A 15,263-nucleotide genomic window follows, 5' to 3' on the forward strand; every position below is an offset into this window, starting at 1 on the left:
TCTGTTTGGGAGGCATCCAGGCAGTGGGACCTGGTCCTGTGCTCAGTGCATGAGTTGGCTGTTTGAAACCTAGGGTTTATGCAGGGACACTTGGCTCAGGCTAGGAGGAGGGGACTGGACCTGCCTGGACTGAGTCTACCAGGTTGATCTCAATCCTCAGGGGAGGTTTTGCCCTGGAGGAGGTGGGAATGGGGGTGTGCTGGGGGGAAGGGGAGGGGAGCGGGAGGGGGGAGAACAAGGGAATCCGTGGCTGATATGTAGAACTAAATTATATTGTAAAATAAAATTAAATTCAATTAAAAAAAATAAGAGTTCTCACAAATGGCATTGCTTTAGTCATTCATGTTTCTAAAAGACTCCAAGTCCCAAGAGGAAGAAACAACAGTGTACTCTAGTCTTGATGGGTCATGGTGTACAGGAAACACTTGCAGGATTATAAGGAGAATGTGGGGATATAGAGTATCTCTTCCATTTCTGTTACTGTGTTCAAATGATTACTGTGTTTGCTCACATAGTCATCTTGTATGCAGAGTGAAGTTGGAAAATATATAAAAATTGGTTTAATCTGTTAGACTAAAAATATGGCTTACTCTGCATCTGCTAATGTATACAGTACTTCCTTGGTTTAGTATCATCTTTCCATTTTGTAAGTACAAAAAGCATTGATGATCTGCCTAAGGCCAACTCTATCTCTAAATCAAAGCATAAATTATATACTCAATTAGTAATGTGTACACATTCTCAAAAACAAGCTTGTCAGTGCAGCATTGCTTTAAATCACCATGTGTTGACTATATTTTGCACTTATATTTATAAAAGACCTACTATTGCAAAGAATTTGCTGTTGATTTAATTTTCTTTTAAAAGCAAACCCTTGTGGTTGGTTGACATGGCAGTAATTTATAAGTCTATAGATATAAACAGTAAAATGCTGAAGAATAGTATTATAAATAAATTACAATGTATGATAAAATGTATACCTTACTCAAGAACATACACAAAGTAAGTATAGTGTCTACCTGAATATACAGCATCCACTGTAACCTAGGTACCTATTACTGGAACCTGCCCACTTGAAGCTACTTCCAGTCTTGGCTACTTTTCAGATCACACAGTATTGCTAATTGTTTATGAAAAACAAGCTTTCCTTGTTGTTTCATCTGATTGCTAGACACAATCATCCTTGTGGACCTTTGAAACAATTAATTGTGGCCCCAAAACTCAAATGCATGAAGGCAATTTATTTTACTAGATGCAAATTAGAGAAAGGACCTAATCAGTGCCTAAACCATAATTCTGAAAATGAGGTTAAACTTCACCCCACGATAGTTGATAGTTGGTATAGGGGATTGGAAATGCTTAGTCTTTAGACTTCATATCATGGAATCAACATCTATAAAACCTAGGGTCCCTCTGGTTCAGTTTTATTTTCTTCTATGACACAGGAATAATGACACCTGTCCTCCTCCATGTAGATGTTTGAGAATAACAACCAAGTGAAGAATCTATAGGAAAGCATTGAGAAGAAAAAAATTTTCATACTTATGGAATGTTGGGGACCAGACTGCTTTGACAGGTTTTTCATTATGCCATTCCTTCAGGCAGAAGAATGGGAATTTGGTAGACAGCTCTACCTGAGAAATATACACATGAAATAGGTCTTTCCATATTTTTTTCACTACATTTTTTTTTCAGCTTTTACTTTTTATGCTTATTGTAAATACACACACTATATTTAGGGCTAGGTGGTCATTTATCTTAGCTGTTGAATATTGACACCTATACAAGGACATCCCAAATGTGTTGGACAAGGACATATTGAAAGCTGAAGAGCTCTTGGCAGTATTTTTAGGCTCTGTGTGTGCATCATTTTCAATATTTGTGATCTTTTCATAAGAGGGGACTACCATTGTTTCTTCTGCACTGAAATATGCGAGGTCTGCATTTCAAGGTCAATATTGCTTATGGACATAGCTGAGGCCTTCCAATAAGGAAAGCTAATGCTGTAGTCTCCTTTAACCACTTTGACTGGAGAAAGTACTTTGGCAGTCTTGCAAGGTCGTGTGGTTTCTATTCATCTTCCAACCTTTCAGAGCTCTCTTAAATGCATTTGAATTTCATAAAACATTTTAGAGGAACTGTTTGCTCTCATTAGTTCACAGGCAGTGCCCACTGATTCCAGAACAACAGTTTAACTTAACCAGTCTTATTCCATCTAATTTAGATTTATTTACTTTGAAAGGGGAGTTTAACATTTTTTGGACTTGCAGTAGCTATTGAAATTGGCTAAATTCTTCAGCCATAGACATCTATGCAGGAAGTATTAAAAACACCCCTTTTAGATTTGTTTATTTGGAGAGGTAAGGTTTTCCATCTAAAAGTGCACAAGATGTTTGCTGAGAAAATAACTAAAGCAGGACACTGTGCTAAGTATTGAAAATGATACAAAACCACCAAGCATTTCGAGGTTCACCGAGCCAATACTAGCTGTAGTTCTCAGCTGCAGGTTCAAATCAGGTCATAGACATTGCTGCTGCAAAACATTGCTTCTCATTTGTCAAGGAGATTCACAACTAAACATGTTACTAGAGACAGACTTTGTCACCGATCACACTGATCACACTGTGTGGGAATCTAGCTGATTGAACAGCTATGGATACTTTCATTTAGAAACCAAAAATTCACACATACACACACACACACACACACACACACACACACACACACACACACACACGCACGCGCATACGTGTCGCTCATCCTATGAGGCATCTAGAAGCCAGCCTGTGTAGCACGTTCTCTTGAGCTTTTCTGTGCTGAATTGTGATTCACTTTATCTCATGCAGTTTCCCTGTAGCACGACCCCCATCACATGTAAAGCACATTTGGTGCATATTTCAGAGAGAGAACAGCTGTCAGTAGCTCATGTATCTTCAAGATGCCACAGCCCTCTACACCACTACCCTGAACTCCTATACTAATGACTGAACTTCATTACCTTTAGAAAATGAGGGCCATCTGGATAGTTCATAGTCGTATCTTGAAGGTCAATTAGTTATTTCTAATTGAGAAAACAAGTTTCAAAATGGTGGGCTCCAAAAAAGAAGCGGATGGTTGAAAAGAATCCTCAGTAACCTACTGTTCATAAATCACCCCTCACTTACTGACAGAAATTAGGTCAGTCATTGCCCTCGTCACTAGCAAGCATGCTAAATATTTACACAGGAGACTTGACATTTAATTTACTTTGCTCATATGCTCTGGTGCCTAAAACTGAAATTTTTAATACAGTATGTAACATAGACCTGACTTAAATTAATGAATAAGAACAAACCAGAAGGCTAGTCTATCCTTCATGTCTACAGGTTGCTCATCTATACAGTCAACCAACCATGAATCAGGAATATATCAGGAAAATGAACTCTGAACTAAATACATATATGCTCTTTCCTTATTCATGTACTCTATAGCATAACAACCATTTGCTTTTACATTGTCTTAGGCAGATTGCATAGTCCAGAGCTGGTTTAAAGTGAGAGTCAAAAATGTGGAGGCATGACCCAGTGATTAAAAGCACTGGCTGCCTTTGAAGAAGACCTGGGTTCAGTTCCCATCACTCACATTATGTCTCACAACCAGCTGAACTCCAGCTCCAAGAAATCCAATGCCCGCTCCTGTTCTGTTTCTTTTTTCTTTTCCTTTTTTAGCTGAGGACCAAAACCCAAGGCCTTATGTTTGGTAGGCAAGTGCTCTACCACGGAGCTAAATCCCCAACTCCACCCCCAGCAATGCCCTCTTCTGGACGCCCGGGCACTGCCCTCACATCCACAAACCACACAGATGAGCTCAAGTACATGCACACACACACACACACACACACACACACACACACACACACACACACACACAATTGAAAAACAATATAATAAAACTTTATAGATATGCCTAGGTTTAAGCAAATCCTAGTCCATTTACATAAGGGGTTGAGTATAAGCAGTAATTGCTGGAGCAATCCCCTAGGGATCTCAAGGCCGACTGTGCTTTCCTCAATTGAGAACAAATGGGACATCTACAGCTTACATGAGATTCTGCTCTCAGTCTTAAAATTCGGCAAAGAGGAACACAAAGGTCTGTTCATTTTAACCATTCTCAGACATGCCATTTGTGGGCTAATAAGCACAGGCCCTCCCTCTGTTCCTGGGTTCATCAACTTGATTTTCTACAGTCATAATCATTTTTTTTTCTGCAAAGGAAATTATAAAATTGTCTAAGAGGCAGCAGATGGCCGACCTAGGGTAATGGTCAAGGCATGTGTGCTGCAGAACACAGTCTCCAGCTGTTTTACACTCCTGCTCCTTTAGGTCACCTGTGCCTACTATGCCTTCGTTAACATTTAAAAAGTTTTTTCCCACAAGAAGCAAGGAAGCCCTTACTAACCTTACACATTGCTTTTTTTTCTGCTGAGTACATGATTGATGGGAATGGAGATTTCCAAAACTGTACATAAAGGTGCCCTTTGCCCTCACATGGTATTTTTTAAAGACTAAAATACCATGGGCTTTTTCAGGTGGGTTGCTTATTTCAACATCTTCCCTTGCAGATCTAATGCAGATACAATAAAATTAGTGCTATCTATCCAGGCTTTTCTTATACAGAAGTGAAAGCACAAACGTTTGAAGAATGATGTGTTTTACTTTGTGGAAGTATGTATCCTGGGAATTGTGTTAGGAATTCAAACAGACTTCCTCCCTTGTTACAACTGTGTTTTAAAATGTCATAACCAACTACGTTTAACAGTAGAATTCTGATTCAGTTATTCAGATCGCTGCCCTCTCCCTCATATCAATATTAATGATACTCCATACAGTCAAAAATTCTACTTTGATCAGATTTAAGACTAGCCTGCACTGTCAACCTCTCATGTCCTCCAATCCATGCATGCATTCGCAATTCTCAGAATGGTTTCCCAGATCATATATCTTTAAGCCAATGAAGAAATGAACCTAGTTGAATTAGCAGAAGTTAACAACAGTAGAAACTACCAGTTGAGTGTCTATCAACACCATGTAATAGTATTTTCATTCCCTTTTATTGTAGACATTCCTAACTGGAATTCAAAGTTTGGAGTATTGGAAAATTTGGATAGACTCTCATTCATTTACTGATTAAGTACCCTTTCTTATCACTCCATCTTATGTTAAAATAAATCAATAGTTTAAATGCTGAATTTGAGTTAGAAAATTTCAGAATACTGATCCTGGTACAAAAATGACCTAATTATTTATGGATAGAAAGTAGTCCATTGTTTTCCACATAGCTTTTGAAATGTTTCTTTCCTTATTTTTTTTAACTTCTGCTAAGGTAACTAAATTATAAAACACTGTACTGAGTCTATGGCACCCCCTGGAACCTTGCTATCCCTGGCTCACTCCTGACCTCTCATAGCTTCACTCTCTACCTTTCGACAAGGAGCTCCCACATCCTTCCTATCCTTCACTTGACATCTCTTAAGTCTCTCTCTTTCAGAAAACCCAATCTGTTCTTCCCCACAGCATCTTCCTTTGAGAGCACCAGGAACCTTTCTTGCTTAGCATTCAAGTCAGAGGCATTGTTAAACATGGTTGGATATAATGGGTTAATGTTTCTCTTTCTTCTCTCCCTCATGGACAAATTCCACAAAAATGGGAGAAACTTTTCATTGTCAGCCATTATACCCCAAACATGTTCACAGGGTCCGATATATAGTTGGCTTTAAAAAAATATGGGGTGACAGAGATAAGTGTAGTCCTCACCCCTCATCAAGCAAACTTCTCTTTTGAACAGATGGAGGTCATTTCAGAAAACCACAACCAATCTTAATGCCGGGTTGCGGGACCCAGTCCCAGTGGCTACATCTACAAAACACACCCATACCTCAGGCTCAGGGAACATTGTAGGAGAGAGGGTAGAAAGAGTATAAGAGCCAAAGGATCAGGGAGTTGGAGGGGAGACTGTGTCTCCTATTAATGACAGAAGCTAAACTCATTAAGTCTCACAACATGACAAGCACGAGAAGAACAAAGACAATAGCAATATACAAGGGAATGCAGAAAAACCCAGGAGGCCTCAAACTCTAAGTACTGCAGGAAACCAAAGAATGCTGAGAGTGGGAGAAATGATCTTCCCCAAGGAAGAGCATAGCATTTGGTTATCCGATACCAATGTTCAGCCTTGAAAACAAATGTGCAGATAGCAATTACATAGACTGAGCATGTAGTTAGAGATATATATGTATATGAGTATACATGTATACTTGTAACAATAATTAATGAGAAAAGAGGCCATGTATTCCAAAGAGAGCAAACAGGGGTATGTTGGGGAGTTTGGAAGGAGAAAAGAGAAGTGGGAATTGATGTAATTATATTGTAATATCAAATATAAAAGAAAACTTTTTTTGAAGTTGAGGAAGAAAGCTGGTCAGGTTATGTGTCTTGGCAGTGACATTTTGAGACTAAAGTATCTTTTGGAGAAATCTAGCAGGCATCCGTCTACCTTTCTGTGCAAAGGGCAAGTCTGATATGAAATCCTTGCTGGCCTCATAGTAATGCTATAAATTCTATAAAAAGTAAATGCATTAAGTTAAATGCTAATTTAATTAAGTAAAAGCCTATTTAATAAAAATGTGGTGTTATGAAAATTCACATATTTGATAAGATTTATTAAAAAAGAAAATTGGTAAAAAAATAACAAATATTAAAGACTACTTCGGTAAGTTGTAGTAAGAAATCTGAATAATAAAAGGATATGATATGAAGAGGGAATTAAGAGGGATGATAAACAGAAGAGCCTATTGTGTTTAACAAAAAGAATAGTAATATCAGTTAAGCACAATAAAGCAGGCATTAAGGCCCACGTCAGGTATGGTTTCCCAGAAGAGCCCTCAGTATGTATTGCGCTTTCATGTCTTCTGTGCTTTATTCATACTGCAGGGGCTCTGAGCTCATGTTGACATTTCTTTCTCCCACTGAATGAAATAATGTTGTATTGTCTAGCTGAGTGTAGTGCTCTCTGTTACTTTACTATCTGCATTATCCATCATTTTAGATAATTTTTTTCTTTCATAAAAGGGCTATTTTAGAAACACAGTTAAATTTTACATCTTCAATTCTAAAACTTCCTTTATCAATGAAGAGCAGAGGCCCAGAAAAATGAAACTATTTCATTTCAAACAGACAATTCTTACATGTTGCATATAGTTGCAGAAGACTATGCTAAGAAGTAACACACACACACACACACACACACACACACACACACACACACACGTTATTTTTAACAATGAGGATACATTCTTCCCAGGATCTCCTTCTGATGGGTCATTCTTCAATCCAAATCAGGCTTTGTAAGTTCTGATGATCCAGTTTTTAGCTGTTCCACCTAGGCAGTGACCATCACATTTTTCATCCAAGCCAGGGCAACTATGCAAGTATACTGGAATAGTGGTCAATAAGTATCCTGAAACAACATATGTAAAATAGGACTGACCTGAGCAAGCCAGGATGAATGGTCACATTATCACTGAGTCAAAATATACAGGAAAATATTTTCATGACTTAGTAACCAGTGATTTATATCTACTTCTCAAGGGTGGGACTTGGTGGAATCACACTCTCTTGGGTTCATGGGTGCCATTCTTCATAGCTCATGCAGTATGATATAGAATTTGTTCATTTCTAACCCAAATGTTTACTAATCAGATGTACCCAGAGAAGGGGTTCAAAAAACTAGGCATGACTTTGTCACAATAATAATAATAATAATAATAATAATAATAATAATAATACCTCTATTTAGGACATGTAGAATGTGGTGTGTTATCTTTGGGATGGACAGATGTTTGCAAAATATCTTACGACCACATACAATGTATCATTCATCAGTCCCTGTTCTAAATGACAGTCATAGCACCAACCATCATGGTTCACTCTGTCCTCTCCAATATGCAAAAGCAACACAAACATATAGCAACAGTTTGTTAACCCCTTTGAAAACTGGTACATGGATAACATTAATTTGCTCATCTAATCAAAAGGGAAATCACAAACACCAAGAAACCACAGTGTCCCATACTATTGCTTTACCACTGGGACTTTTAGGAATTCAAAGGCAAAGCAAATCAGATTTCCTGAGATTCACAAAGTCAAATTTTGTCTGGGTTCTTATCTCTCGGGGAATGGATAGGTACAGACACTGAGCCATCACTCAAGCACATTGGACTAAACCAAACAAATGCACTGACACATTTTCTCATGTTAAGCTAAATGCATAAGGACCTGCTGATTGACCAGTAAATCACAATCCAAACTATATAGAATAGAATCAGAATATGCTCACCCTCTTGTCATCTTGAAACCGGTGTTCTCCAGAAGAGGGGCACCCATTGATATTACCTTGGTCATGGGTTTTCTTTTTACCTTTCTCATTTTCTGTTATTTATCTACTGAGAACTAATTCTGGGTACATATACTTAAAAATTTAAGTGAGACACTCTTCTCATTATATGAAGGCTGGGTGACTTTTCAATAATGAACCAGGAGTCTCTGGTTTCACTACAGCTAGAGTACATATTCCTATTCTTCCTGAAAAAGTAGTGCCATTATTCTTGTACAGTTTCCCCTTGATGATCAGATGTGCATGCAAAGCTCAGCACCTGTCGAGGAGATTTATATTATTTCCAATCTCAAGCTCAACTCCTAAGACTGTAGGTAGAAGTTTTCCTGTGTCCCGCCCGATCCTGCAGCCGCTCAGACCCAAGTAAACACACAGAGGCTTATATCAATTATGAACTGGATGGCCTATGGCTCAAGCTTCTTGCTAGTTAGCTCTTACATCTTAAATTAACTCACTTCTATTAATCTATAAGTTGCCACATGGCTTACCAACATTTTCACATCTTATTTATCCTGCCAGCAGTGCCTCCTTCCTCCCCTTTCTCCTCCCACTATCTCTCTTGGAATTTCCTTTCTGACTCAAACCTGCCCTGCCATAGGCCAATGTAGCTTTATTTATCAACCAAGCAGAGCAACACATTTTCACAGCATACACAAAGACATCCCATATCACTTCCTGACTTCACAAGACTCACACTTCAAGACACTATTTGTACTTTAAAAAGTCATCTAATTGCAAAGGTAGCAGAATTAAAAAACAATTAGGATTAACTAAATAGCACAATGAATGCACTTACTTTAATATTCAGTCTGGAAAAATTTAATGTCCAAACTTAAGAGCCTAGCTACATTATTAGTGATGATTGAGGTATGCAAAATTAAGAAAACATGTAAAGATTAAGAAACTAACCTAACTTAACTATAAATAGACAAGTTGGAACTCCTGCCTTGACTATTGCTTATTCAGTAGATGGTATTTGAGTGTAGCACCTAGTACATCACAACCTAGGAAGATGCAAAAGCAAAGCACCAGGATTGATGTTCTACATGATGATTCAGTCAAAGACGGAATGAAATCCAAAAATATAAAATACAAATACAACAGCATAAGCCTAGAGCATTACCAGAAAGCCATGCTACAGGTACAAGCATGAATGGGGAAACTGAGGACTTAAATGAAAGAAGAGCTTATTATTAAAACAAAAGAGAAAAGAAACATTAGCTCAAGCATGGGAAATTAATTTATAGAATGATGAATAGACCACAGTGATGAAAGTCTGGGTAGATGGAGCTTGAAAAGTGAGTTAAATGGTAATCACATGTACCAGGTGCTTTTGTGGAGCTTCTTAGTGATTACAAGAGCCTCTTTATCTTTAAAGTAATCAGCCAATCATATCAGAGTCAGGTGGACAGCCATGTATTGGACACACACACACACACACACACACACACACACACACACACACACACACTGAGAGAGAGAAAGAGAGAGAGAATTATTATGTATAGCTTCAGTAATGACTACCACTACTTTTATGTTATTCATGTAAGGATAAGAAAAATGTAGATGCCATTAGGGTTTCTTTTCCTATTTAAGTTGGAATGCTCCCTTTAAAACCATCTACAAAGGATTTAGCAGTATGTTCAGCCAACATTTCCTGAAACATTTCTCTTGCCTCACTGCTTTAAATATGGAATCTAGGGAGAAATTCCTCAGGAAGAAGGGAAGGTCAAGTCTTTGTGTTTTGTGTTTTCACTTGGAGATGAGAGCCAGTCTAAGTGTTCTTTTCCTAGCTCAGCATTCTTCTCTGCTTGTGCGTTGGGAACCACCTGAAGACAGAGCTGCTCACTTTATCTCAGTAGCCCCAGCATCTATCACAGTTCCACAGTCTTGATGAACTATGGTTGACTCTGAATCAGTGGCTGGGTTAAAGCGAATAAAGAAGGAACTCCTTGCCCTTCCTTAGTTATTTGTAGTGCAGCATCGTATTAAAGTATAAAGTAAAAAGTACATAGAATTAATAATTTCATTTATCTCGAATATTCACTCTATTATATTTTACAGACTCTTTGATATAGACTATTATAAACACCCTGTGCACCCCCAGATGATTTTCATATCCCTCCCTGGCTGTTGAATATAATGAATCAATTCTGTCCAAGTCTCTTAGAGTGGCAGTACTTGAAATTACAAACATTAAATAAATGGTTTTAAAAGTACCTTACTATGTATGTATGTGGTTAAACTTTTCTGTTACAGGTTTAGAGACCCTGAAATTCTCATGGAAAAAAAAATGAATGAGACTTTCAGCACAATAAAAATATTGTACTAAAATATTATTTTTTAGAATATGGAAAGATAGACTGAAATAATAATAAATGAGTGCATTTGTATACTTCGCCATAAAAAAAAAAGTTCTTTGAAGTCTAAATAAATGGCCTTCATTTAGTGGCACACATTTGTGTTAGCCAGTAGTGTGCTGTGTCAAAGGAGAGGCTTGCAACAGAAGGCTGCCTTGAAGCTTCTAAACTCACACACTAGCAAAGTAACGTTCTTGGAGGAAGTGAACATCTGCTCATATGGGCGATTTGTTCCTTTATTGAACTAATACAATTGAAAAGCTAATTTATAAATAAAATAGAGGGCGATAAAAAGAACGTTAAAAATATTACCTTTCAAGTCTTACACCATGATTAGAGAATCTTTTTGGTGATTAGACCTGGCCAAACGTATTTGAAATACTAACAGCATAAATCATTGGAAGAAGTTTCCTCATAGACTATCAGAAGTGCAGTCCTATGTAGAGGACCTGCTATCTACATGGTTATGGTCATAGTTTATTCATTGATAAAAATTACACTTCTTAAACTATTTGATAGTCCTGGAGAAAGTGTATTCTCTCTCTCTCTCTCTCTCTCTCTCTCTCTCTCTCTCTCTCTCTCTCTCTCTCTCTCTCTCTCTCTCTCATGTTTACTTTTACTTTCTTTTTCTTTATATAACAGTGGAGTGATTAGTATGTATTTCATTCATCTCTTTTAGTGACATGTAAGAGAGAACCAAAATGTTTTTCTTCTAAATTTAGAAGATCTGAGATAATATGAAGATTATGTTTTCAAAGATAAAACTATAGAATTAACCAAACTAAAAGAAGCATACACCAAATTATTCCATTTAAAATTACCCTGTTTGTGTTAAGATCAAAATATGTACAACTATCCCATTATCTTGTCAAGATATTAGTCACCCTTGGGTGTACTTCTGGGACTAACCAGAGAATGGTGAGGGAAACTACAGGGACAGGAGTAACTATGTTTCTGGTTATAAAACCTGGTCACTTTGAATGGGTTACTTGTGAATAGGTTTTTTTTTTTTTTTTTTTTGGTGTTTGTTTTGTGTGTATATTTTACACTTTAATTTAAAGATAATGCATGATTAAATGTAAAAATTGGGGAAAGAAGAATGAAAAACACTCAAATGTCATTGTCCTAATCTAGTAATAGCTAAAGGGTCCCATACAATCCACACACCACTTTATCTGCATTGCCTGGAGCCTGGAGCCCATTCAGCCCCAGAGCCAGTATTGAGCTTAGACATGTGATCTTCTGGCCCCAAATCTTGTGGGAATCACCTATTTTGCTTTGTTTTCAACTATAAGCTGTGATGCAGCCTGCTGACTTGAAGCCTGCCACCTTCCTTGGAGATCTAACACTCCTCCCCTGTTGCAGGTGAGCTGTGTGAGGAAAAGCTGGACTTCTGTGCCCAGGACCTGAATCCCTGCCAGCATGAATCCAAGTGCATCCTGACACCAAAGGGATTCAAGTAAGTCTCAGGCCATGTCGGAATCTCAGTGAGGTGGGGGGTTTCTTTGAGGAACCTGTCTCCTCTACCATCCATAGCTTCACACTTTTGCTGAAGATTAAAAATGGGTCACATATACCCTAGTGCTTGTGACAGGTTTGCAAATATTCTGGTGCACCGTGGACCTTTATTAGCACACTAGAAAATAACAACAACAGGGAAACCTTTGTTCACCACAATGTCTAGGAAGCCCTTTATGGAATGGAACAACCTTTGAAGAAGCTTCCTTACATTTATTTAAAGGCCAATGAAATTAAATTTCTAACATCCACCAGGTAAACTTATTTTAAAATTGAGAAATTGATTTTGATGTAACTGAAAAGTCTATGATCTAAAACAGTCAATTGACTGTCTGGGCTGGGGAAAACACCATGGCACTGTGGCCAGGTTACTCCAGACATTTCTGGCTTGTGTCTGTTGTCTTTCTGTAATTATTGATAAGGACTATTATTAACCTTGTTCTTGAGATCTAAGGCATCCCTTTCACCCTGTACAGAGAGCTCCCTCAAGTGAGCTAAAAAATTTATCAAAATCATTTCCCCCGTAGCAATATTTCTGAAATATGCTTGGTACCAAATTAGATGATAACTTTGCTACAACCTTGAAATACATTAAGTGTCTACCAGAAATTTTAGAGCTGGCAGTAACTTAAACATCATCTAGACTAAATTCTTCATTTTTTGAAGTATACTTTTATTTTTAATTAATTGATTTTTTTTACCCCAGTCTGATTACATCCCCCTCCCCTTTCCTCTCCTGCCAGTCCTGGCCAACAACATCCCCTTCCCCACATCCACTCCTCCTTCTTTGCTTCAGAAAAGGACAGGCCTCCCATGTATATCAGCCAGTCATGGCATACCAGGTTGTGGTAAGACAGGAGAGATGGCTCAGCTGTTAAAGACCTAACTCAGGACCAAAAATATGAATTCATAGTTTTAAACACAAGGAAATATGAGCCCAGAGAAGTCAGAGAGCTGTGCAAAGGCCACATGTTACTGATAGAGCTGAAACTGGACTTGATATTTTGCAGTTATGTGATTCACAGAAGCCATATTCCTACTAACAGGTTGTCTAGTTTATTAGCACCACAGTTGACTTGAAATCGAGGATAGACTAGATTTTGGGGGATGACACAGCTATAGTCAGTCGTTAAGCCATGCTTATGTAAGACAAGTGGCAAAGACCTCTTCTCCTTCATCAGCTGGTGTTTCTGCAGTATCTACTGTCAAAGGATAAACTGAATTGAATAATTATAGAATTTTCTTTTGACAATATTATCAGTCAATTTTACTTAAAATCTAAATTTTTAGAACACATGCATATACTTGTAACACATACTCATTACATTCATTACTGAGTCCATCTTTCATTATATTTTAATTTACAATTCTAGCCAAAAACTAAAAGTCTTGTTAATTTTTTTCAATTTTATATACAATGCTGCATTGCATTTTATTCCACAGAACTCTGTAGGTAAATTGCTTTAACTCCCAATGGCTTTGATCTGCTCACAGTTGAAGTTGGCAAGACAAAACTACATCACTTATGTGGAGCAAGCACCACCACTTTGCAGAGAATTAACAAGGATGGTTTCCTGGGACACCATATCTGATAAACAGATTTCACAGGACTTTGTGTAATTCTAAGACAAGTTATTAGTAAGACTTAATGGAAACCATTCTAAATGAGGAGAGCTTGTCTTAAACAAAGGACAGATTCTTAATTAAGCATGCTCTATTACTAGCAATTAGGTTGCACACTCTCAAGAGTCTTCCTTGCTGGAGTCTGGAAGGACTGATTTGAAAGCCCACTGCTTTCAGCAGTCAGTAATTCACGAGCTCATTTTATAGCTGTATGCAGTTGAGCTGAAAACAGGTTAAGTCAGAGTGTGAGCTATTACTCCCATCTTATAAATAATTGCACACTGTGGGAAGTATAGCTACAGAAAGAAAATGGTCTTGAAAACCGAACAAGGGAAGCCAGGAGAGAAAATCTTTACTGAGAAATGTTGTTTGGACAAGTTGTAAATGTTACTTCAATTGCATTTTCTTATTACTAAGCTAACAGAGCTGGTTTTACATTTCATGCTTTATTATACATTTCATAAATCTCCTGAATTGCTTTGAGATATTTTTAGAGCGTGATATGCCATAAGCAGTATTTTGAAGAATACATCTTTCTTAGTTAGCATTTAGAGTCCTAAACAGTGTATTTTATATTCTATATCTCCTCCCGTACCCCTCATCAGATAGTAGAATTGAAGAGATGTGATGGGCGTTGTTGGTAATAGAGATTTAGGGAATTCTTATTTAAATGTTCCTTCCTGCTTTAAAACAAGAGAAAGACAGAATAATCGGTCATGACAGAGCTGCTAGTTCTGAAGGGCTTAAAAATATTGTTTGGGAAAAAAGAGGGCATAAAATATCTCCTAGACAGCTACTGTGGTAAATGTATGGTTCTCTTATCTTTTCCTTTGATTTCTTTTCTCATATAAATAATTCAGAGCATTTCAAAGTGTGTCTTCTCTTTTTAATGCTCAGCACTTCGGTGGCACTGCCCACATTAACATTGATGGAAGTTCCCTTCCAGGGCCCCGTCCATCTATTTGAGAATGTGTATGACCACTTAGGGTCCATTTAGTTTCAGACTTGCTGTTTACTTCACTTTATGGTGATTTAGTATTAAAACCAGCCAGCTTCAGTGCAAACATGCTTACACAGTGAGTTCATTTTATTTCTAAACCATACATGCAACCTGAATGGCTCTCTTAGAAGAACTGTATTCCCGTTTGTTTAAATACATCAGCTCTCCAGTAAATAACCTGATTTTGCATCTTTAGATGATACCCTTGGCACTCAGTAATGCCACATTCAATCAGGTTTTTTTTTAAACTATCTTTATTCACTTAAACACTAAAATTTTTATAGAGCATTGCATTGTTAGTAGAGAATACATATAAAGGCTTTTCTAGAATT

The 15,263-nt window shown here is 37.5% G+C and overlaps 1 protein-coding gene across 2 annotated transcripts in view; it reads left to right on the top strand.

The window, feature by feature from the left end:
- Window positions 1–15,263, top strand: part of Slit2 (slit guidance ligand 2) — a 338,894-nt gene that overhangs the window by 296,941 nt on the left and 26,690 nt on the right. For both annotated transcript variants that reach the window (XM_006976103.4, XM_006976104.4), the window contains one exon: window positions 12,156–12,249. In XM_006976103.4, coding sequence (XP_006976165.1) covers window positions 12,156–12,249 — 94 coding nt within the window. The remainder of the gene's footprint in view (window positions 1–12,155; window positions 12,250–15,263) is intronic.

Source organism: Peromyscus maniculatus, chromosome 10, assembly GCF_049852395.1.
Source record: "Peromyscus maniculatus bairdii isolate BWxNUB_F1_BW_parent chromosome 10, HU_Pman_BW_mat_3.1, whole genome shotgun sequence".
Lineage (NCBI taxonomy): Eukaryota > Metazoa > Chordata > Mammalia > Rodentia > Cricetidae > Peromyscus > Peromyscus maniculatus.